Source organism: Phalacrocorax carbo, chromosome 3 (assembly GCF_963921805.1).
Source record: "Phalacrocorax carbo chromosome 3, bPhaCar2.1, whole genome shotgun sequence".
Lineage (NCBI taxonomy): Eukaryota > Metazoa > Chordata > Aves > Suliformes > Phalacrocoracidae > Phalacrocorax > Phalacrocorax carbo.
In genome coordinates this window covers 121,612,021-121,629,636 of record NC_087515.1, presented here as the reverse complement: position 1 = coordinate 121,629,636, position 17,616 = coordinate 121,612,021, and the positions used below count along the sequence as shown (strand labels likewise).

Genomic DNA, 17,616 nt, shown 5'->3' with positions numbered 1-17,616 from the left:
CAGCGTCCACAAGGAACGAACAGCCGAGGTAGGTCTGAGAGTATTTTACAGTTTATTACCCTTTTTTCCCTAAGTATAGATACACAGCTAGAAAAATTAAAGAAAAATCATTTATGGGGTAGATGAGGAGGCAGCGTTTGGAATCAGTAGCGGGAAAAATTTCAGTAGGGATGTAGTAAATTTTCTGTTAGTTAAGGTTTTTAATCGGTAGCTTATTACTTTGCAGAAATCATCCCGCAGAGCAAAGGGGGGCTCGCAGCGCCAACCCAGGAGGCAGCACCCCGGGGGGGGCAGGCAGCACCCCGGGAGGAGGCGACCCTTCCTTTGGGCTGCAGCCTTGCACCGCAAAAGCACCGATACCCCTCGGCCCCGGGGCTGCCCGCCCGCCTCCCGGGTGCGGCCGAGCTCCGCCGAGGGAAGGCTACCATCCCCACGCCCTCACCCGCTGCTGCCGGGCGCGGAGCCGGCACCCAGCGGCGCCCTCGGTCCCGGCTCCCTCCCCCTCTTCCTTCCCGGGCGGCCCCCGCCCCCGCCGCCATGTTGTGGGGCTGACGCCGCCGCGGGAGGCGGGGGCGGCGGAGGTGGAGGCGGCCCGTGCAGAGCAGGCGCTCACGGGCAGCGCAACAGGTACAAGCGGCGGGGCGGCCTGCGGCTCCCTCCGCGCCCGGAGGAGCGGGGCCATTTCTCGACCGGCGCCGACCCGCGGGGGTGGCCTCGTCCCCGGGGCGGGGAAGGGCGGCGCGGCGCGGGGCGGCGCGGAGCGGAGCTGTCAGCCCGGGCGCCCCGCGGGGCCTGGCTGCGGGCGCGGGGCACGGCGGGCCTGGGCGCTGCCGTGTGGGCAGCGCCGGTTCCTGCCCTCCCGTGAGCGCCGCAGCCGCCCGGGCAGGGGGCGGGCGCGGGGAGGAGCGGCCGGGGTTTCTCTTACGCCAGGCGGTTTTATTTATGTTTTTTTCCCCCTCTTTGAGGTTGTGGGGTTTTGTTGGTTTTGTTTTTTTTTTTTCTTCCTGTTAAAAATAGCATTTTTGCGTACGTTTCGCCCTGCCGGAGAGCAGCTGACAGCCGGCGGCAATCCGGGGAGAGGCGCCCGTAGCGAGGGCAGCTCCTCCCGCCAGCGCTGCCGCTGCTGCTCGCCCTTGCCTTATCCCTGCCCTGCAAGGGGAACAAATACCGGTGTCGGTGCCCAGAGAGCTCGCTGCCCTCCCGAGGGAGCGCCCTGGCGAGGCGAGGTAACTCGGACGTGCGGAGAGACCCCGGGCTCCTGTGGCGAGGGCGGTTTTGTTTCTTGTAGTTACTTCGAAAACCTAGAGCTTGGAGATATTGAACCGGTTTCTTGCAGTTGAAGTTTGCAAACTGTTTTGTCCGTAAATAGGCTGGCTTTCCTTGGTCTCGACCTTGCACCGCGGTATGTAGTAATTCAGAAAATAAAATGAGGCTGAGACGCATGATCCGGTTCCCTGAACGTTAAGATGCTATTTTGAATACGTTAAATGGTTTTCATAGCAGTTGGCAGTTTGACATCTGCCACACAGCAGAACTTGAAAGTAGATTGTGCTTTAGATAGTACTTGTGATCCTTAACCTACGCTCATAGCGCTTCTCTTAAACATCAGTTGGAAATTCCCCACCTAAAACACTGGAATGAGAAGTTACAAGCTCCTTGCCCTTGCGTTCAGGCAGCCCTATTGTATGCACCTCTCTTTTAGAAACCTAATGTTTTTTTTAACTTGTTTTTGTTCATGCTTGCCTCTGGTGGCAGCAGCTCCCACGCTTGTATGTGCACGGGAAAACATGTGAAGCAGTACAGCTCAGAGGTACATAAAATGCAGCTTGCTTTCAAGAATTTTGAATTGTTCATTTGAAATTTGGTTGAAATTCAAAGACTGTAGCGGTAGCAAACATCTATATCCACTGACGTGACGGTGTTGTTTGGAAATAACGAGCATTAGGAACTAATTGGATAAATAGCTGGGTTTCATTTTTCTACTAAACTGTGTTAATTTTTGTTTCCACTCTACCCTTCCGTTTGGTTGGTCCATACTTTTTTATTCAGACTAAGCTGGGAGGGCCATTCACACCACCATATCTCCGGATATTTAGAGAAACCTTAGTTCAGACCCCTGGCTCTGTATGACATTAAGAGAATTGTGTGCATCCCTGCAGCAAGGATTTAGGCTGCTCTATGCTGTCTGTTATAGAGAATTTTTGGTCAGATTAGCCTCCTAACTCAGATACCTAAATTAGATCAAGTGAATATGCTTCTCCTTTTAATTACTATCCTGAGGGAGTTGAGTTTATTTTTTTTCTCCACTGTCTGTACAAGATCTAGGGTATGGGATGTGTCCCTGACAGAGCTGTTAGCTGCCACTGTAATATAAACAAAGGGTATGTTTCTGTAGCACTAACAACAACAAAAACTTGGTACCTATGGCTTGTTTGTGCTAATCACCATATGGGGTTATCTACCATAGGTGGCATTCTGCTGTCAGAGCTTTATGTCTGCTTATTTTTTGCACCATTCTTCCTGTGGGCAGAGTGAAATAGGTCAGGGCAGAAGTGACCTGTGAATGATTTTGAACAGTGTTGTTGAGAAGGCTTTATTTATCAAGATTCAGGTATTACAGTTATTGGGACCACAACAGTTCTTAGGGTAGGTTTTTTTTTTTTTACAAGTATTTCTGTTTTAGTCTTTAATATTGAGAAGTGAATTAATTTCATGCCATAGCTTCATTTTTCCTAACTGCTACTTTGCTAAGTTCTGTAGGTGATAGTAATTCTTCATTGAGCTACTCATCCGGAGCTGGTGGGGAAAATGGGACAGCATTTGAAAAGTGTAAGCTGATGTATGTGCTTCGCTTGGGGCATTATCAAAAAGCTTCACACCCCTTGAAAACAGGTATATGTCAAGAAAAGGCCTTGTGAATGGTTCCTGGTGAGTTCAGATTGGTAGTTCCTGTTGCAGATTGAGACAGAGGTCTCTGGTCTGAGAGAGAACCCATTTATTAACAGTTCATAAGTAAAGTCTCTGCTCTCGCCTCCCAAGATTTTAGTTCGATCAGCATGTAAAATCTGTGAAAACAGCATTTCATGAGACTTTGTTTTGAAGTCCAGAGCTGTTCTCTTTGCCTCTTTAAAACTGGTTTAAAAGTTGGACATCTTTATTTTTAATGTTCATTTCCGGCCTATTTTCACTTGAAAGGAAATATTGCCAATAGCTCAGTTTTTAACATAGCTTTTAACTGCTTCCATTTGCTGTTATTGACCTAAAATATAGTCATAGAATAATACCGTTTTGAAGGGATCATCTGGTCCAACCCTCTCTAAAAGCATGGCCAACTTAGATCAGGTTGCTCAGAGCCATGCCTAGTTGTGTTTGGACTACCTCCAAGGGTGGAGATCCCACAGACTCCCTGGGCAGCCCTCTCCAGTCTGGTGTCCACACTTACTCGGAGTGCATCCCATCCCGTTGTCCAGATTGTCAGTGAAGACATTAAACAGTACTGGCTATGGTATCAACGCCTGGGGAACATCATTAGTTCCAACCAGATGGATTTTGGGCTACTGATCACAGCCCTTTGAGTCTCGTGGTCAAGCTAGTCTTCCACTCAGTTTACAGTCAACCTATTCAAACTATATTTCACCAGGTTGGCTCTAAAGATACTGTGGGAGACCTGTTGAAAGCCTTTGTGAAGTCAAAATGAGCCTCTCTGCCCTCATCCACAGAGCCAGTCATCTCAACACGGAAAGCTATGAGATGTCAGGTGTGGTTCATCCTGGATAGATGCATGCTGGCAGTTTCCCATCACCTTTTTGTTCTTCAAGCATCTGAAGATGGTTCCCAGGAGGATTTGCTCCGTAATCTTTCCAGGGACTCAAGTCAGATTTAGCAGTCTTTTGTATTGCTGAACTGTCCCTCTTGCCCTGCCAGAAGATGGGTGTGATGTTTGCCCTTTTCCAGTCATCAGGATCCTTACCCAGTCACCAAGACCTTCCAAAACTCATAGAGCTTGGTCCCGCAATGACGTCAGCCAGGGTCCCTGGCAGCACTGGTGCTGCAATTTGTTCCATACATACATATGCAACAGCTATACTTCCTTGTTTTCAAGTTACTTTGACTTCTGAAAGCCGCTTTCGGTTCAGCGTAATACTGCATTTCTTGGCAAGGTATATTAAATGATGGATCCTGCTATGTTTTTAAGTTTTTGAGGGGAAGCTTGATGTAAACACGGTCCCTTTGTGAAATTTGTGAGAGCAGTAGCTGTTGACTTTGTCAGTTTGTGGTGTTGCTTTTAGATTGGAGGGCTCATTTCATGTGACTGAATGATGTGGGAACGTCAGTGACCTTTCTTTACCTTTCTCATCTTAGGTGATGATTTGCAGTTATAAAGATAACAAAGATAAAGTACAGCTAATTAGAGAATTCTCTCTTTTTATGACTGACTGACCTATTTCAAGCACTATCACTTGTCAGTTAAAACACTAATACAAAGTATACTTTGAGGTTCAGGAGTTGACCTTAGGTAGGGGGTGAAATAGGGTAGTTACTGTATTTTTAGCTTTAAAATCATGTTATCACCCTTTAGCTTCACCTTTTAAAACTGCATTTTTCTTTTGTATCCTGGTTGGTGATAGATGATGCAGCAGACTATTCTGGGGGGAAGCACTCTTGTTGGAGTGCCTGGCTGGAATTCGGGAAGTGCTAAGCAGCTGTTTTAAGTGATCCTGAAATTTTCAAATGCTTAGTTGCAAATGTTGCAGATGCCTGAACTGTGTCCGGAAATCTGTTTTTGAATCCTGATCAGTATAGAACTGGGAGGTTTATCTCTTCATGTAAGCTCAAGTTCCTTCCACTGATGGGCCAATATAAGCTGAAACTTGAAGCCAGCTGCGAGCAGTGCCACTGCTGAAGCCTTGTTTTCTGTGGCGTTGGATGTCTGAATCTAATCAGATGTAAGCTTTTGTTAGAAGTTTTTCTCGTCAGTATGTTCAGAACATCTTTCAGCCATGTGGATTCTCTGATGTCTGATGTTGGTACTCAAACATACGGCAGTCTTTCTCATTAATGGGGGCAGTAAATTTGGTAGTGTCTTCTCTGCCCAGTTGCCTGCGTTCGGGAATCTTGTAGGCAGTTAAGATCTTTGCAAAGTACACCCTTCTGTTAAGTTTGGTTCGTATTAGATGATGAGATTTGTCCAAGGACGTATTAACTACTTGTGTCTCATACCCTTAGAAACCAAGCTAAGTATTTGAGCGTGCTGGTTATTTGGTTACTAGTGTGTTACTCCTTTTATTGATTAACTTGTCTATCGGGATGTGCTGGGTTTGTGTTTTTTTTTTTTTATTCTCAGATATATTTAAGGGTTTCTTTCTCTAGAAAACAAGAGAGGTGATTTTATTTCATGAGGTGTCTTTGATTCATCTTACATCCACGCATACTTTGGTTTACTGCCTACTGCAAGATTATACAGACACTGTAGTAACTTGTTTTTCTGGTGCTGTTGTGCCATTAGCACTAAATGTTCAGAAGGTGAGGATTAGGTCACATAAAAATCATAAAGTAAAAGTGGAACTGACAAAATTCAATTTTTCCTTCAAATTTAGAAAATTCAAGACTGTCAGGATAGGAACGCAGCCTGGCTAGGTTGGTTATTTGGATCCCGGAGCAGTGGATTGAACATTAACGTATAGATGAACAGAGTGTTGTGTAACTCTTATTTTCAGAACACCACATGAAATTCAGATGATGTAACATGATGACGGTAGCAGCACAGCACATTGGAATTACCTAATAGAGGACAATTACCTGAGAACTAGTCTTAAACATTTTTGCAGTTACAAATGGTTGAAAAAACATGGTTAGTGCAGCTAAGTCACAGCTTCTTTGGAACTGCAATTCTGAGAGCAGCCAGTTTGACTTGAGACATTTTGATACAGGATGTTGTTGCTTCAGCTTCAGAAGTAGCAGATAATAACTCTGAACTGGCTCTTCTAGAGAAAATTCTCAAGGCTGATGCAAGTGGAGCTTGTGAAATGCTGTGACATCAGTCATGAGTGATATCTACAGTTAGTGATTCAACAGCATGTACATGAAGTAAGGGGAGAACAGGAAGTGGGAGTTATTCTTTGTTTCTAAAAATATTACAATTGGAATGCAAAAAACAGACCTATTATGGCTATACTGATAAATGTATCAAAAATCAGAGCTGATTTAAATAATACTTTCAGTCATATTTTTCAAAGGTCAAGAATTTACTGATCAAAATCTAAGACTGTCTTGCTTTTTCCACTACACTCTTAGTGTAATCATAATATTATGAGTTTCTTAAGGTAGGACAAGTGTCTTTTTCTAATTGAGGTGTACTTTTGCTCATAGGGACTTTACATGATGTTGAGATGTGTGTCTAACCCAGGTAATAATTGATTCCCTAAATTAATGAAATTTATTCGTAGCATTACGAATTCAAAGCATTATCCCTGTAGGCTGTAGAACTCAGTGTTAAAGGTTAAGAGACCAAATTTCAACTGGATGCTTTCAAGGACTGTTCTTGGTAATATAGCGTGGACAGGGCTTGTGGCTGAGAGCGGGGTTAGAAGCAGGAGGCTTTGCCTGGAGCAGGTAGGAGGTGCTGTAGCCATGCTGCCTGGGTCCCAGGTCTAGCTCGAGGATTGCGTGCCTCTGGAGGTTCCTGTCCTGGGCAGGGTCTCTTGGACCTCCATTACACCCACACATTCTGTCTTGCTTTGGGGAATGCATTTTTACCTGTTTGTTGCCCATCTGAAATGTTGCTACCTAGTTAATTTTTCTTGGTTTGACTGCCTTATGCTGATCTTTGCTTTTTTTCCTGTGAGGTTTCCCTGGATTTTGTTTCATCAAAGATAAACTATGTTTCTTTGCTTTAAAGGCCTCTTGTGGCCTGTCTCCTCTCTGCTTGTCATCTCATTCAAGTTTGAGAAATTAAACCTGTGATGGTTTCATGCACCTGCCCAGCTTGACAGCAGATACCTAAAATGTAAATCCAATTCTTGCTGAATGTTTTAACTTCACTAGTTTTACAAATAGTGAAAAATTGTTCTCTGCTGGACATAGAAGACTGCCCACGTGTTCTGTATCTTTTGTTTTATGCTTTGCTATAGCAGTTCATTAGATGTTCCTTATGTTTTGCACTGTTATCTGGGACTGAAAGCCAAGCAACAAGTTAAGTAGCAGATCTTTTATCATAAGGAGAAGATAACATAAGAATTCTTTTGTTAGTGGGTTTTTTTTTTTCCCCCTCTCTCTTAGGAGGCAGATTTTGCTTGTGCTTCTGATGGAAGGACAGGAGGGGGCTCAAAAATTTCCTCTAAGATGGCAAGATTTCAAATGGATGTGCTCTTAAGTAATATGCTCTGAATACTTCCAGTCATGGTTGAAGTAAGAAAAATAATGAAGAGAAAACTCACCAAAGATTTATGTTTTGCCCAAGTCCACATTGTCGCAAATTAGGAGTCACAATGTGAAAGTGGGGAACTGTGGGTTTCAAGGTGTGTGGACCTCACCGAACAGCATCTTAGGGCTCTTGTACAATGCTTGCAAATAATTAGATGTAAGAATTGATGTGTCTCAAAACAGGATCTAGAAAAAACAGCATATGGAGTGGAGAGTCATGTAAATTAGAAAGTAGGAAGGCAAAAAGACAAGAGTGTATTTTAAGTTACCACCCATTCAGGAGCAAGTGTATCTCACTCAGCTCCCTGGAAAGGTTATGATATGCAGCCTGGAGTTCCTTCTGGAAGGTAGAAACCCAGAGCCTTTTAAAGAAAAAAAAATCCTATAAATAATCTACCCTCTGCTTTTTTCTTTTTTTTTTTTTTTTTTTGCTTTTCCTTTTTAAGCAAAGCAGGCAGAGGTGGTGATGTCTGTCTGCAATGGGGTCATGTTAGTGAATGTATACCTCCAGGGCGTGACAGAGCTGGGTTCAATTCCCATCTTTTCCTGAGGAAGTTCATGTACACATCTCCTGGGAGAAGGGCCAGGGATTTAAATAATGAGCTTCCTGCAGTGGGATTCTCATTCCCTCCTTCAGAATTTCTTCTTCTTTGCAAAAAGAATCAAAGCTGGAGGGGCATGGACAGAGAGGGACATGCAGCTCTCTGGCTTAACAGTAGAGAATTTCATGTAGAAGGCTGAAATCGTGAGTTGATGTTACTACTCCAGACACTGTGCATGGGTTTCCTTAAACGGCTGCGCAGTGAAATGCGGGAAAACCTTCTCCTAAGAGGAAGGAAAGATCAGTTTCAATCTCCAGTGACAGAGGAGAGAGTTGAACTGGGTCTTGATATTCTGAATGGGTGCTTTCACAGCTGAGCAGCTGTGTAAAAAGGGAGTAAACCCATCAATGCTGACCACACAATTATGTTTTTTAAACAGAAACAGAGATTCTTGTATTTTGCGTGGCATCCATTTTGCATGGTCGCTATATTCAGAAAGCCTGTGAGTCGGGCAAGGTGGGTAGAAGGATATTTGTCAGAAAAAAAATATTTTCTGCGTTCTGTCTTAATCTCTGTTTGGAAGCAAGTTGCTCGATAACAGTGAGCAAGGAAGGGACTTCATACCATGGGGTTAAGAAGTGGAATATTTAACACTTTTTTTCCTTGACATGTCAAAATATTAACTAAGGCCTGCACTACTATTATCCACAGTAACAGAGGGAAGCAGGAAGAGCTAGCGTACTGCTAGCTACCCAGGATCGACTTCATTTTGTTACTGATGTCATTCTTTTGTTATCAGAGTGGGTGGACTTCATGAAGCTGGCCACGGAACATTTTGAAAAGGCCACGTCACTGTGTATAACTCCACTGTATAAAGGAGATAAATTCTTGGCCTGCCAAGATGTTGTGGTGGTGTTCTTTTATTTTTTTTAATTGGTAAACTTTTCTACCAATGTGTCTTGAACAAAGGGAGATTCTAGACTCTGCTGGTTTATAATGCCTTACTAATGCTTCTAATTCTCTGATTTTTCAAGAGGATAATCCAAAAAAAGCACAGAACAACTATGTGGGCTAATACACTGTCACTGTTTGCTTTGCGAATACTAGTGAGTGGTCTTTGTGTTGTCCAGATCTACAGGTTGTGCAGACAGGTGTTGTATCGGTCAACTAACACTGCAAATCTCTGTCCTTGCTAACTGGTTCTTAGAGCAAAAAATTAGCAATATATCTTCTTTCTGTACTTGAGAAAAGAAAAAGAGTAGTAGTGTGTCCACACATGCTGCTTTTACGGTATTTGCTTTCTTCCAGTTAAAACTGGTGGGATGCAGCCTGATGCACCAGACCTTCATTCCTACTAAAACTATGTGGCTGTGGTTTTTCTGAGAAATATTTTGAAAAAAAAATTGATTCAAGTATAAATATTAACAAAGATTGTGGTAAGGCTGTTGTTCATAAAATGGCAGTATGCCTATGATGGAAAAGAAGCTTTTTCCTTTTCCTTTCTCCTGCAGTCTGCCCAGCTCTAATGTTTTCTAATGCTTTCAGCATGGTCGTAAGGTCCCCTGCCTCTTGCAGTCTCCTCATTTCTTTTCTCAGCTTCTATCGACCATAACGGACGCTGAGAGAGGGAGCAGAAGTTGCGGTTTGGCAGGTCAGTTTGTGAAAACAATTAGTGCTTTAAACGTGGGGACTAGTCAGATGGTGTGTTTACAAGAACTTGCCGTTCTGCTATTTAAACGTAACATCCAAGTTTTCCTGTTTTCACCGTCACCCTAAATGGCAGCAGGGTCTAAAGTCATCTACGGTGTTCACAGGGATGTTTGATCCTGTTTTGTTACAGTGTGGATTTTGTGCTGTGGCTGCCACAATTTCTTATGACTGATAATTGAATTCACCAAGCACCTCTCCTGGCACATTTTATGCAGAAATACACTGCAAACTGTTATTGCAGAAACAAATAAATTTCTGTGAGATATTCTGGTTGTGGTGGCCGTTTTTGCACCTATATCATCTATTTGGAATACTGGTTATAGTATTTTCTTGAGTGTTTTTTTCCTTCAGTAAACATTTTTATACAGCATTAGTTTCTCTGTAGAATTGTGTAATAACGTTCTTTGGAAATTTACAGCTTTCATCTCAAATAATGATCAAAAATTATCAGATTTGTTCTAAAAAAAGTAAGTTTGGCCTAAAGCGAGAATATTTTGCTGAGATTTCCTTTGGTAAATAAATGGTGCACATCTGTATCCTAAAGGCGCAAGGTGCTTTTACAGATGGTGACTAGAGCAACTTTATTTGGAATTTGTGAAAATAAGCTGCTTTTTAACTTTGATATATGCATAATATCCAAGCCTTTGGGGTGTGCTGTGGAAATGTAAAAGACAGAATACTCGTTGAGGGCAAGCTCCATGGGTTGTTTCCAGAGACCTTTGAAAAAATGTGTGTAGACTTTGAGTTTACTGGGCTGTTTCCTTCTTCCCTAAAAAATTGAACGAGGGAAAATTATGTTGCAGCACTACTTTTACTTTTCCTTCTTTTACCTCTCTGTACAACTTTGGAATCTGTCGTCAGAGAAACGTGTGCTTCATGTAACCCTGGTGTCAGAATGAAAGGTATTTGTGCAAAGGGATAAAATGGAGTCTCAGTGCTGGTGCAATCTGAAATCCTGTTGCTTCTGTAAAGTTGTAGTTTCCAGTAGTATTTGTGGGGGTTAATGTAGGAGGTTTTTTGTGCCTTTCGGGTCTAGTATTTCAAAATATGACAAGATCCGCTTATAGACATAATAGCGAGGCGACAGAGCTAAATCATGATTTAATTGCATCGTGTTGGTATAATGTACTCTTAGAACAGATCTGTTAGGTGGCTTCCTCTTGTTTTTTGGACCTAAGGTTGGTGCATCTACATGGCAATGCCTGGTGCAAACTTATCAGGCTGGGTCAGCCCGGGCTTGGAAACTTAGGGAATTTTCAGGTATGCTGAAAAAACCTGTGTCAATAATTTGGACTGGGCTGGTCATTATTTTTGAGAGTGCTGCACTGGAACAGAGTATCAAACCGCGTGGTATTAGAAACATCTGATCTCAGACTCCGTTTGAGAGGACAGATAGTGGTATGGATGATAACTTTGTGCTGTCTTTAGCATCTGACTACACTTTCTAATTTTCCTTGACATGAGCTATGAAACCTTGGTTATCACCGAATGGTTTGGGTTGGAAGGGACCTTTAAAGATCATCTAGTCCAAGTCCCCTGCCATGGGCAGGGACACCTTCCACTAGACCAGGTTGCGCAAAGCCCTGTTCAACCTGACCTTGAATGTTTCCAGGGATGGGGCATCCACAGGTTCTCTGGGTAACCTGTTCCAGCATCTCACCACCCTCATCATAAAAAAAAATTTTGTCCTCGTGTCCAATCTAAATGTACCCTCTTTTAGTTTAAAACCACTGTCCCTTGTTCTGTTACTACAGACCCTGGGAAAAAGTCTCTCTACATCTTTCTTATAAGCCCTCTTCAAGTATTACAGTAAAGGTCTCCCTGGATCCTTCTCTTGTCCAGGCTGAACAACCACAGCACTCTCAGCTCTTCTTTATAGGAGAGTTGCTCCAGCCCTCAGATCATTTTTGTGTCCCTCCTCTGGCCCTGCTCCAACAGGTCCCTGTCCTTCCTGTGCTGAGGACCCCAGAGCTGGACGCAGCACTGCAGGTGGGGTCTCACCAGAGCGGAGCAGAGGGGCAGAATCCCCTCCCTGAACCTGCTGGCCACGCTTCTTTGGATGCAGCCCAGGATAGAGATCACTTGTCTTACAGATTAGTGAAAGGTAGCTGCCTGTATACGTAGCTGTTGGTAACAGTGGGCTGGAGTTACCCCAGCTGATGAAGGTGAACCAGGAACACGTGTTCTCCGTAGATACAGAGCTTTCATAAACAGATAGGACCCTCACCAAGCTAATGCGAGGGCTTTTATTTCAAAAATTTTCATTAGAAATTGATTTTAAAATATGGTATAGTTGGGTCTCCAGGGACGTCAAAATGAGGGAGAAGGGGTTTACATGTTTTGTGTGCATGAAGCTGCCTGGGTGACTCTTCCCACTCACGAGGTCAGTGTTTGGGAGTTCAGAAAGCTCAATCTACATGAGCCATTTCAGCAAAATCAAAGAAGGCAAAATCTGGCTTTCTCTGTAGCTGTAAGTTGTATAAAGTATTTTAAAATATATCTTAAGATTTTGGGCTTTCAGAGTTAATCAGTTTATTATCAGACTTGTGTTGTCTGATAATTATCTGACTTGTGTTGTCATCTTACCTTAAGTACTGTGTACAGTTTTGGTTTCCACAATATAAGAAGGATATAAAAATACCAGAATGTGTCCAAAGGAGGACAACAAAGATGGTGAAAGGACTAGAGGGCAACACTTAGGAGGAGCAGCTGCAGATACTAGATTTGTTCAGCTTAGAGAAGAATAGATGAAGGGGTGATCTCATTGCTGTCTACAGCTTCCTCATGAGGGAGCATGGTGAGGAAGGTGCTGGTCTTGCTGCTTTGGTGATAGGATGTGAGGGAATGGCTTAAGTCTGTGTCAAGGGAAGTTAAGGTTGGATATTAGGAAAAAGTTCTCCACTGAGAGGGTGGTCAGGCACTGGAACAAGCTCCACAGGGAAGTGGTTATGGCCCTAAGCCAGTTGGTGTTCATGAAGTGTTCGGACAATGGTCTTAGATATATGGTTTAACTCTTTGGTTGTCCTGTGTGGAGTCTGAAGTTGGACTCGATGGTCCTTGTGGGTGCCTTCCAACTTGGAATATTCTATAGTTCTGTGATTCTATTGTAATTACTCATTAAAAAAACCCTAAAAGTGATCTGAAAATAAGAGAATAAAATATGTTGGAGTAAAGGTCAAATGCTTAGTCTTTATCCAATAAGACTGTAAATCTAGAACAAGTCACATGCAGGTGTCAATGCAGAGCTCTATTGTGTTTTGCTCTGTTGATTCTGGGGATGTTCTCCAGAATCCTGCTTATGTGTCATGGTTTCATGTTCTCTTTTAGGCCTCCTTGACAGAACAGCTTTTGCAGAGAAACATGCTGTAGAAATGTTTAACAACACTGGAAGCATTTTTCGGGAAGGCTATATATAGATTACAAGTGTCTCTTGGTAGGTTGCTGGTAAGGCCTAGGAAGCAACCTAAAAATACTCCAATTTGTTTTAGAATTAATGTCTTGGAATAGATCCATGCTTCCTTTTTTCACCTTGCTGGAGCTGATGCCCAATACATTTATTTTTTCTGTGTGTGTATATACACAAATGTATGTATGTACAATGTATATTAAAAATCCTGGAATGTCAAGTGTCCTAATGACACTGGTTTGTAGTGTGTTAGATTTTTTTCTTTTTTTAAAAAAAAGTTCATTCCTGGACAGTTATATAAGCAACAAGATAACTTCAGATAAAATACTGTTCTTCATTCATTTGCGAGGGGACCAGGTGCACATGTGGCTCTGATGTTTACAGATGACCCAGTGAGAATGTAGATGTTCTTTATAGGATATATAAATAGTAATATAAATAATACCTATAATATTTAAACATAAAAATAAAATAATAATAATGTAAAATATATAGAGGATTGTTAACAACTGATCCTAGAGTTTTGTATTTTTACTGCAGAACTGTGCAATAGGTAAAAACCCAAATGTTCTCCTGTCCGTAGGTGAAACCGGAGTGGTTTCCACTTCTGTGATTTTTTGTGATGAGATGTGCAGGAGTTTCCTTGCAGGGGGAGGGGGATGCAGGGGATGTGATATTTCTGTACTTAATATTAAAATCTGTGGTTATGTTGAGAGGTGAAGGGGTTTTTTGGTAGGGGGAGGTTTGGTATCTGAAGAGGGAGTGACAGAGGGATCTGAGATGTGATTTTTTTTTTTTCCTTCCTCCTAATGAAAATTAAAATATTTCTTTTTTGTAGCTTCATCCTGAACAATAGTTTCTCCATGTAGAGTGCATGATAATAATATATAAATTTCAGTATTTAACTAAAGTTATCTCATCCAAAGCAAAAGCTCACTGTGTTGTCTTAGTTCTATGTTTGTAAAGTGATGCTTATGCTTATCCCTCAGAGAAGTATTAGTGCATATTTTGCAATTCTAAAGAATTAATAACATAAATACAGGTACTCTTGGAAGGATACATGAAAGAAAAGTCTTGGTACTCTGATATTTATTATGAAATTATATTATATTGAGACCCCTTTAAGTGCTGCTTTTGAATCTTTGTGCAATAACTCAACAGAAGGAATAACTTAATTGTGTTGGTTATGGAAAACTGGGTGACTACAAATTTTTATTAGGACAAGTCATTTTTTGGGAATATATCATGCGAGAGTGTTTTCTTTGTAAATAGTGCATGGAGTAGTGGAGTGGATGAATTTGAATAATAATTGTCCTTCCACTTCTCTCAGCAGAAGCATTCAGTTACGGAGCTGTGTGCATTGAACTTTTTTTACGATACACATAAATATTTACCAAGGAGAGCTGGAAAAGGTCTGCTAGGACCCTAAGTCTGTTCTCCTGCCAGGAGAGGGCTGTTCTCCACGCCATATGTTCTGACATGTTGTCAACTGTTTGTGTACATTATGCAGCAGTTGCTAAACAGTTGGTACTCTTTTCCTTTAAGAATGTGCCACTGGGTTCAGGACTGCACTGCATACCCTATAAAAAAACTGGGGGGAAAAAAAATTCCCCCACCCCCTCCCAAATGTAAATTCAGCTTGTTCAGCATGAGCCTGAAGCCCGGCATTGTTTGCTATCGGAAGTGTGAGCTAAAGGGACAGACATTCCCCCTGCTCAGCGAGAGCGCAGTTTTGCCCTTGTTGCATTATTAATGGCACAATGTTTTTATGTTGCAGATGGCTAAGAGCTAGCAAGGCATATTCAAGACCATGATGGCTCAGTTTCCCACAGCCATGAATGGTGAGTAGCTCGGGTCGGTTTGTTTAGGTAGGGGTGGGAGCATTTGTCTTTTATTTTATTTTTTTATATGCTGATTTTAGTACCTGCAGCAGTATTATGGTCAGTTTGCTGCAGATTGCTTCCTGTAGCCTAACTTGTACTGGAGGATGGGAGAAATTCAGTAGGAGCGTAACTGCAGTGTAATTTGGAGTATAGATATGCCTGGAGCATCTAGTAATCTCAGATCATTTAAAGGGTTGAGGAATGTGTGACTTGCAGTGTGAATACTGTCTGACTTTAAATGGGGAATATGCTAAGTAATAGTTGATTAAACGTGCATACCTTTTCTGTTACATAAATCAGCACAAAGTGCATTTCATTAGAACATATTATGCTATTTATTTTAAAGCAAAATACTTGAACGTATTGAGTAATTTGCTACATTGATGACAATAGTCTTTCTCAAAAAAAAATGTTAGTTTTCCTCGATTCTGTGCCACATCTACTATAGAAACTTTTGGATTTGTTTCTTGGTGATTTCCTTTCAAAGGCATACGGGAGGTGAAACCTTAAAATTGTGCATGTGTGTATGTGTTGGAGCTCTTTATTTCTAGAGCAAGCTTATTTGTGAAGAGACAATTTGCAAGTATCTGCTGAGAAATTTTATGTTTGCATGTTGTTGTTTACAGAGCTAGCCAAAATGAAAAGATGAGTACAGGAACAATGCTTTGCACTTCTGATATTCCAGATAGGGAGTATTTCTCCTGATAAAAATAGGGAAGTAGATATAACAAAAACTATTTCTTATCTCATTTATCTGTGAAGGTTACTGCAGGACTGGGAGGTCTTTATTTAACTAATTTAGAAAATCATCACTGCTGAGATAAATTGGGTGAGTAAGAGGAAGAACATTTGGAGAAGAACATTCAGATTTCAAATTAAACCTCTGTTTTACACATCTTTCATGTGTGCATAAAACAATTTGTGAAAAAGTAATCAGTGTGATCCACACCTTTTTTTTATATAGTCAGCTGCAATTTGTTCCAGACTTTGTTTCACAGACTTAACAATAAAAGAGAAGTAAAAGGAATCAGTATATTATAGGGAAAACCTAGATACCAGATTTTTTTTCTACTTTCTTGGACCTAATGAAAAGCATTTTTTTTTTTTAATTGCAACATGGTTTTTTGCTCCTCAACTCAAAATAAACAGAAGCTCTCTTAAGGGAGGATACGGATTTATGTTCTTGGCTGTCTCCATGGTTGATTTATGCATAAATTTTTTGGTGTCTTTTTGGTTTGGCTTTTTACTCTTTGGTTCTGTTGGAGGATTGCAAGTGTATTGACAGCACTGAGCACTTAAATGACTTGATCTCAGAAGTCATAGATTGGGAGAGTGATAGATTCCTTTATCGGAAATCCCCTGGGCAGTACCGTCTGCCACTCTCAAAGGGAGCGGTGCCACAAGATGCAGCCTTTCCCCTCGCAGAATTTTACCGTGTTGAAAAACATGGTAAGAGAGCGTGAGTAAGAGAGATACCAGACAATAGTTAAGCTGTTGCTCCTCACAGAATATTTGAATGAGTGTGTGTAGTTTTGCAGTCATATTTCTTATCAGAATTTATTAAACTTCAGACAAGTCAGGTGGGGGAAAAAAGAGTAGCCTTAATGAGATTTCTGGATAAATACTGAGCAACCTTTGCTGTTGAAATTGTTCTTCTCTAATCTCTGTTCCTCTTCCCTACTACTTACTACCAGTGTTGTTTGCATCACCTGCATTTAGCACTCATTACTCAGTGGAAACCTCTAATTATGTTGTTAGACCTTGGTAGTGACTTCAGGCATGAGGTGAAGAATGAGGTTATGCATGAGGCAACTAAACCATTAGGCATTGCTGCAGTCTGAGAGCACTGGCTGCCTGCCACACCTTCATATTAGCAGAGCATTGACCCTTTCGTTTTGTATCCTACTATGGGAAAATGGAGTTTGTCTTCTGCAGGGGAAAGCCCTCTTATTCTTATCAAGGTACAATATACTTAGCTTTTAGTTCATTAGTAGTGTAAGGCATGAAGCAGTTCCTGTTGCAGGATTGTTTTTGGCATTCAGTGTTACAGAAGAGTGAGTGGATAGTATGGAGCGGGTGTGTGTACAAATGCGTGATTATGTGACACAGGGTGACAGCGAGTTTGAGAACTGCAGGGTTCAAATGACAAAGCACGATACTCAGATGATCTCAAACAAATTACAAGCAGAAGATGCTACAACACTTCATTTATCAACCTAAGCAGAGAAAGGGAAGTCTGTGCAGGGCCTCAAGAAGGAAGGATAACCGAGTCATGTGCTTGAGTTCCAGTTGAGAGACTCAACTTCCTTGAGGGCACCTTGAGCTGTCACTCAGAATATACCTCGACCAGAGCAGGCTCCCAAGGCTGTCCAGCCTCAGCGTGTGGCTGATGACCAAACTGCATGTTACACTGAGAACTGGCATATTTGTTTTTTATTTATGTGGCCACATGTAAACTTCAGCTTGTTGAGGCATTGTGTGTTCTAGGGGCACATGCTCTTGCTAGACCGCTTACCTTTCTTCTCTGAAGTCACGAAAGGAGGCAGTGAACAGAAAGGAGTTCCCTTTGACTCTCCGTTTCTGTCCAAGGTGACCTTTGTGGATGCCTTACTAACAGGCTGGAAGTTCAAAGAGGAAAAGCAAGCCTTCGAGT

General features: G+C 42.0%; 1 protein-coding gene across 6 annotated transcripts in view; it reads left to right on the top strand.

Annotated features, from left to right (window-relative positions):
* Nucleotides 1-542: 542 nt before the first annotated feature.
* Nucleotides 543-17,616, top strand: part of ITSN2 (intersectin 2) — an 89,485-nt gene continuing 72,411 nt past the window's right edge. For 4 of the 6 annotated variants that reach the window (XM_064448149.1, XM_064448150.1, XM_064448145.1 and 1 more), the window contains exons 1-2: nt 543-627; nt 14,858-14,921. In XM_064448149.1, coding sequence (XP_064304219.1) covers nt 14,891-14,921 — 31 coding nt within the window. In that variant the 5' untranslated portion in view covers nt 543-627; nt 14,858-14,890. Of the gene's footprint in view, nt 628-673; nt 1,227-1,788; nt 1,811-14,857; nt 14,922-17,616 lie in introns of those variants that run through there. The other 2 variants (XM_064448146.1, XM_064448148.1) reach the window with 2 other exon arrangements.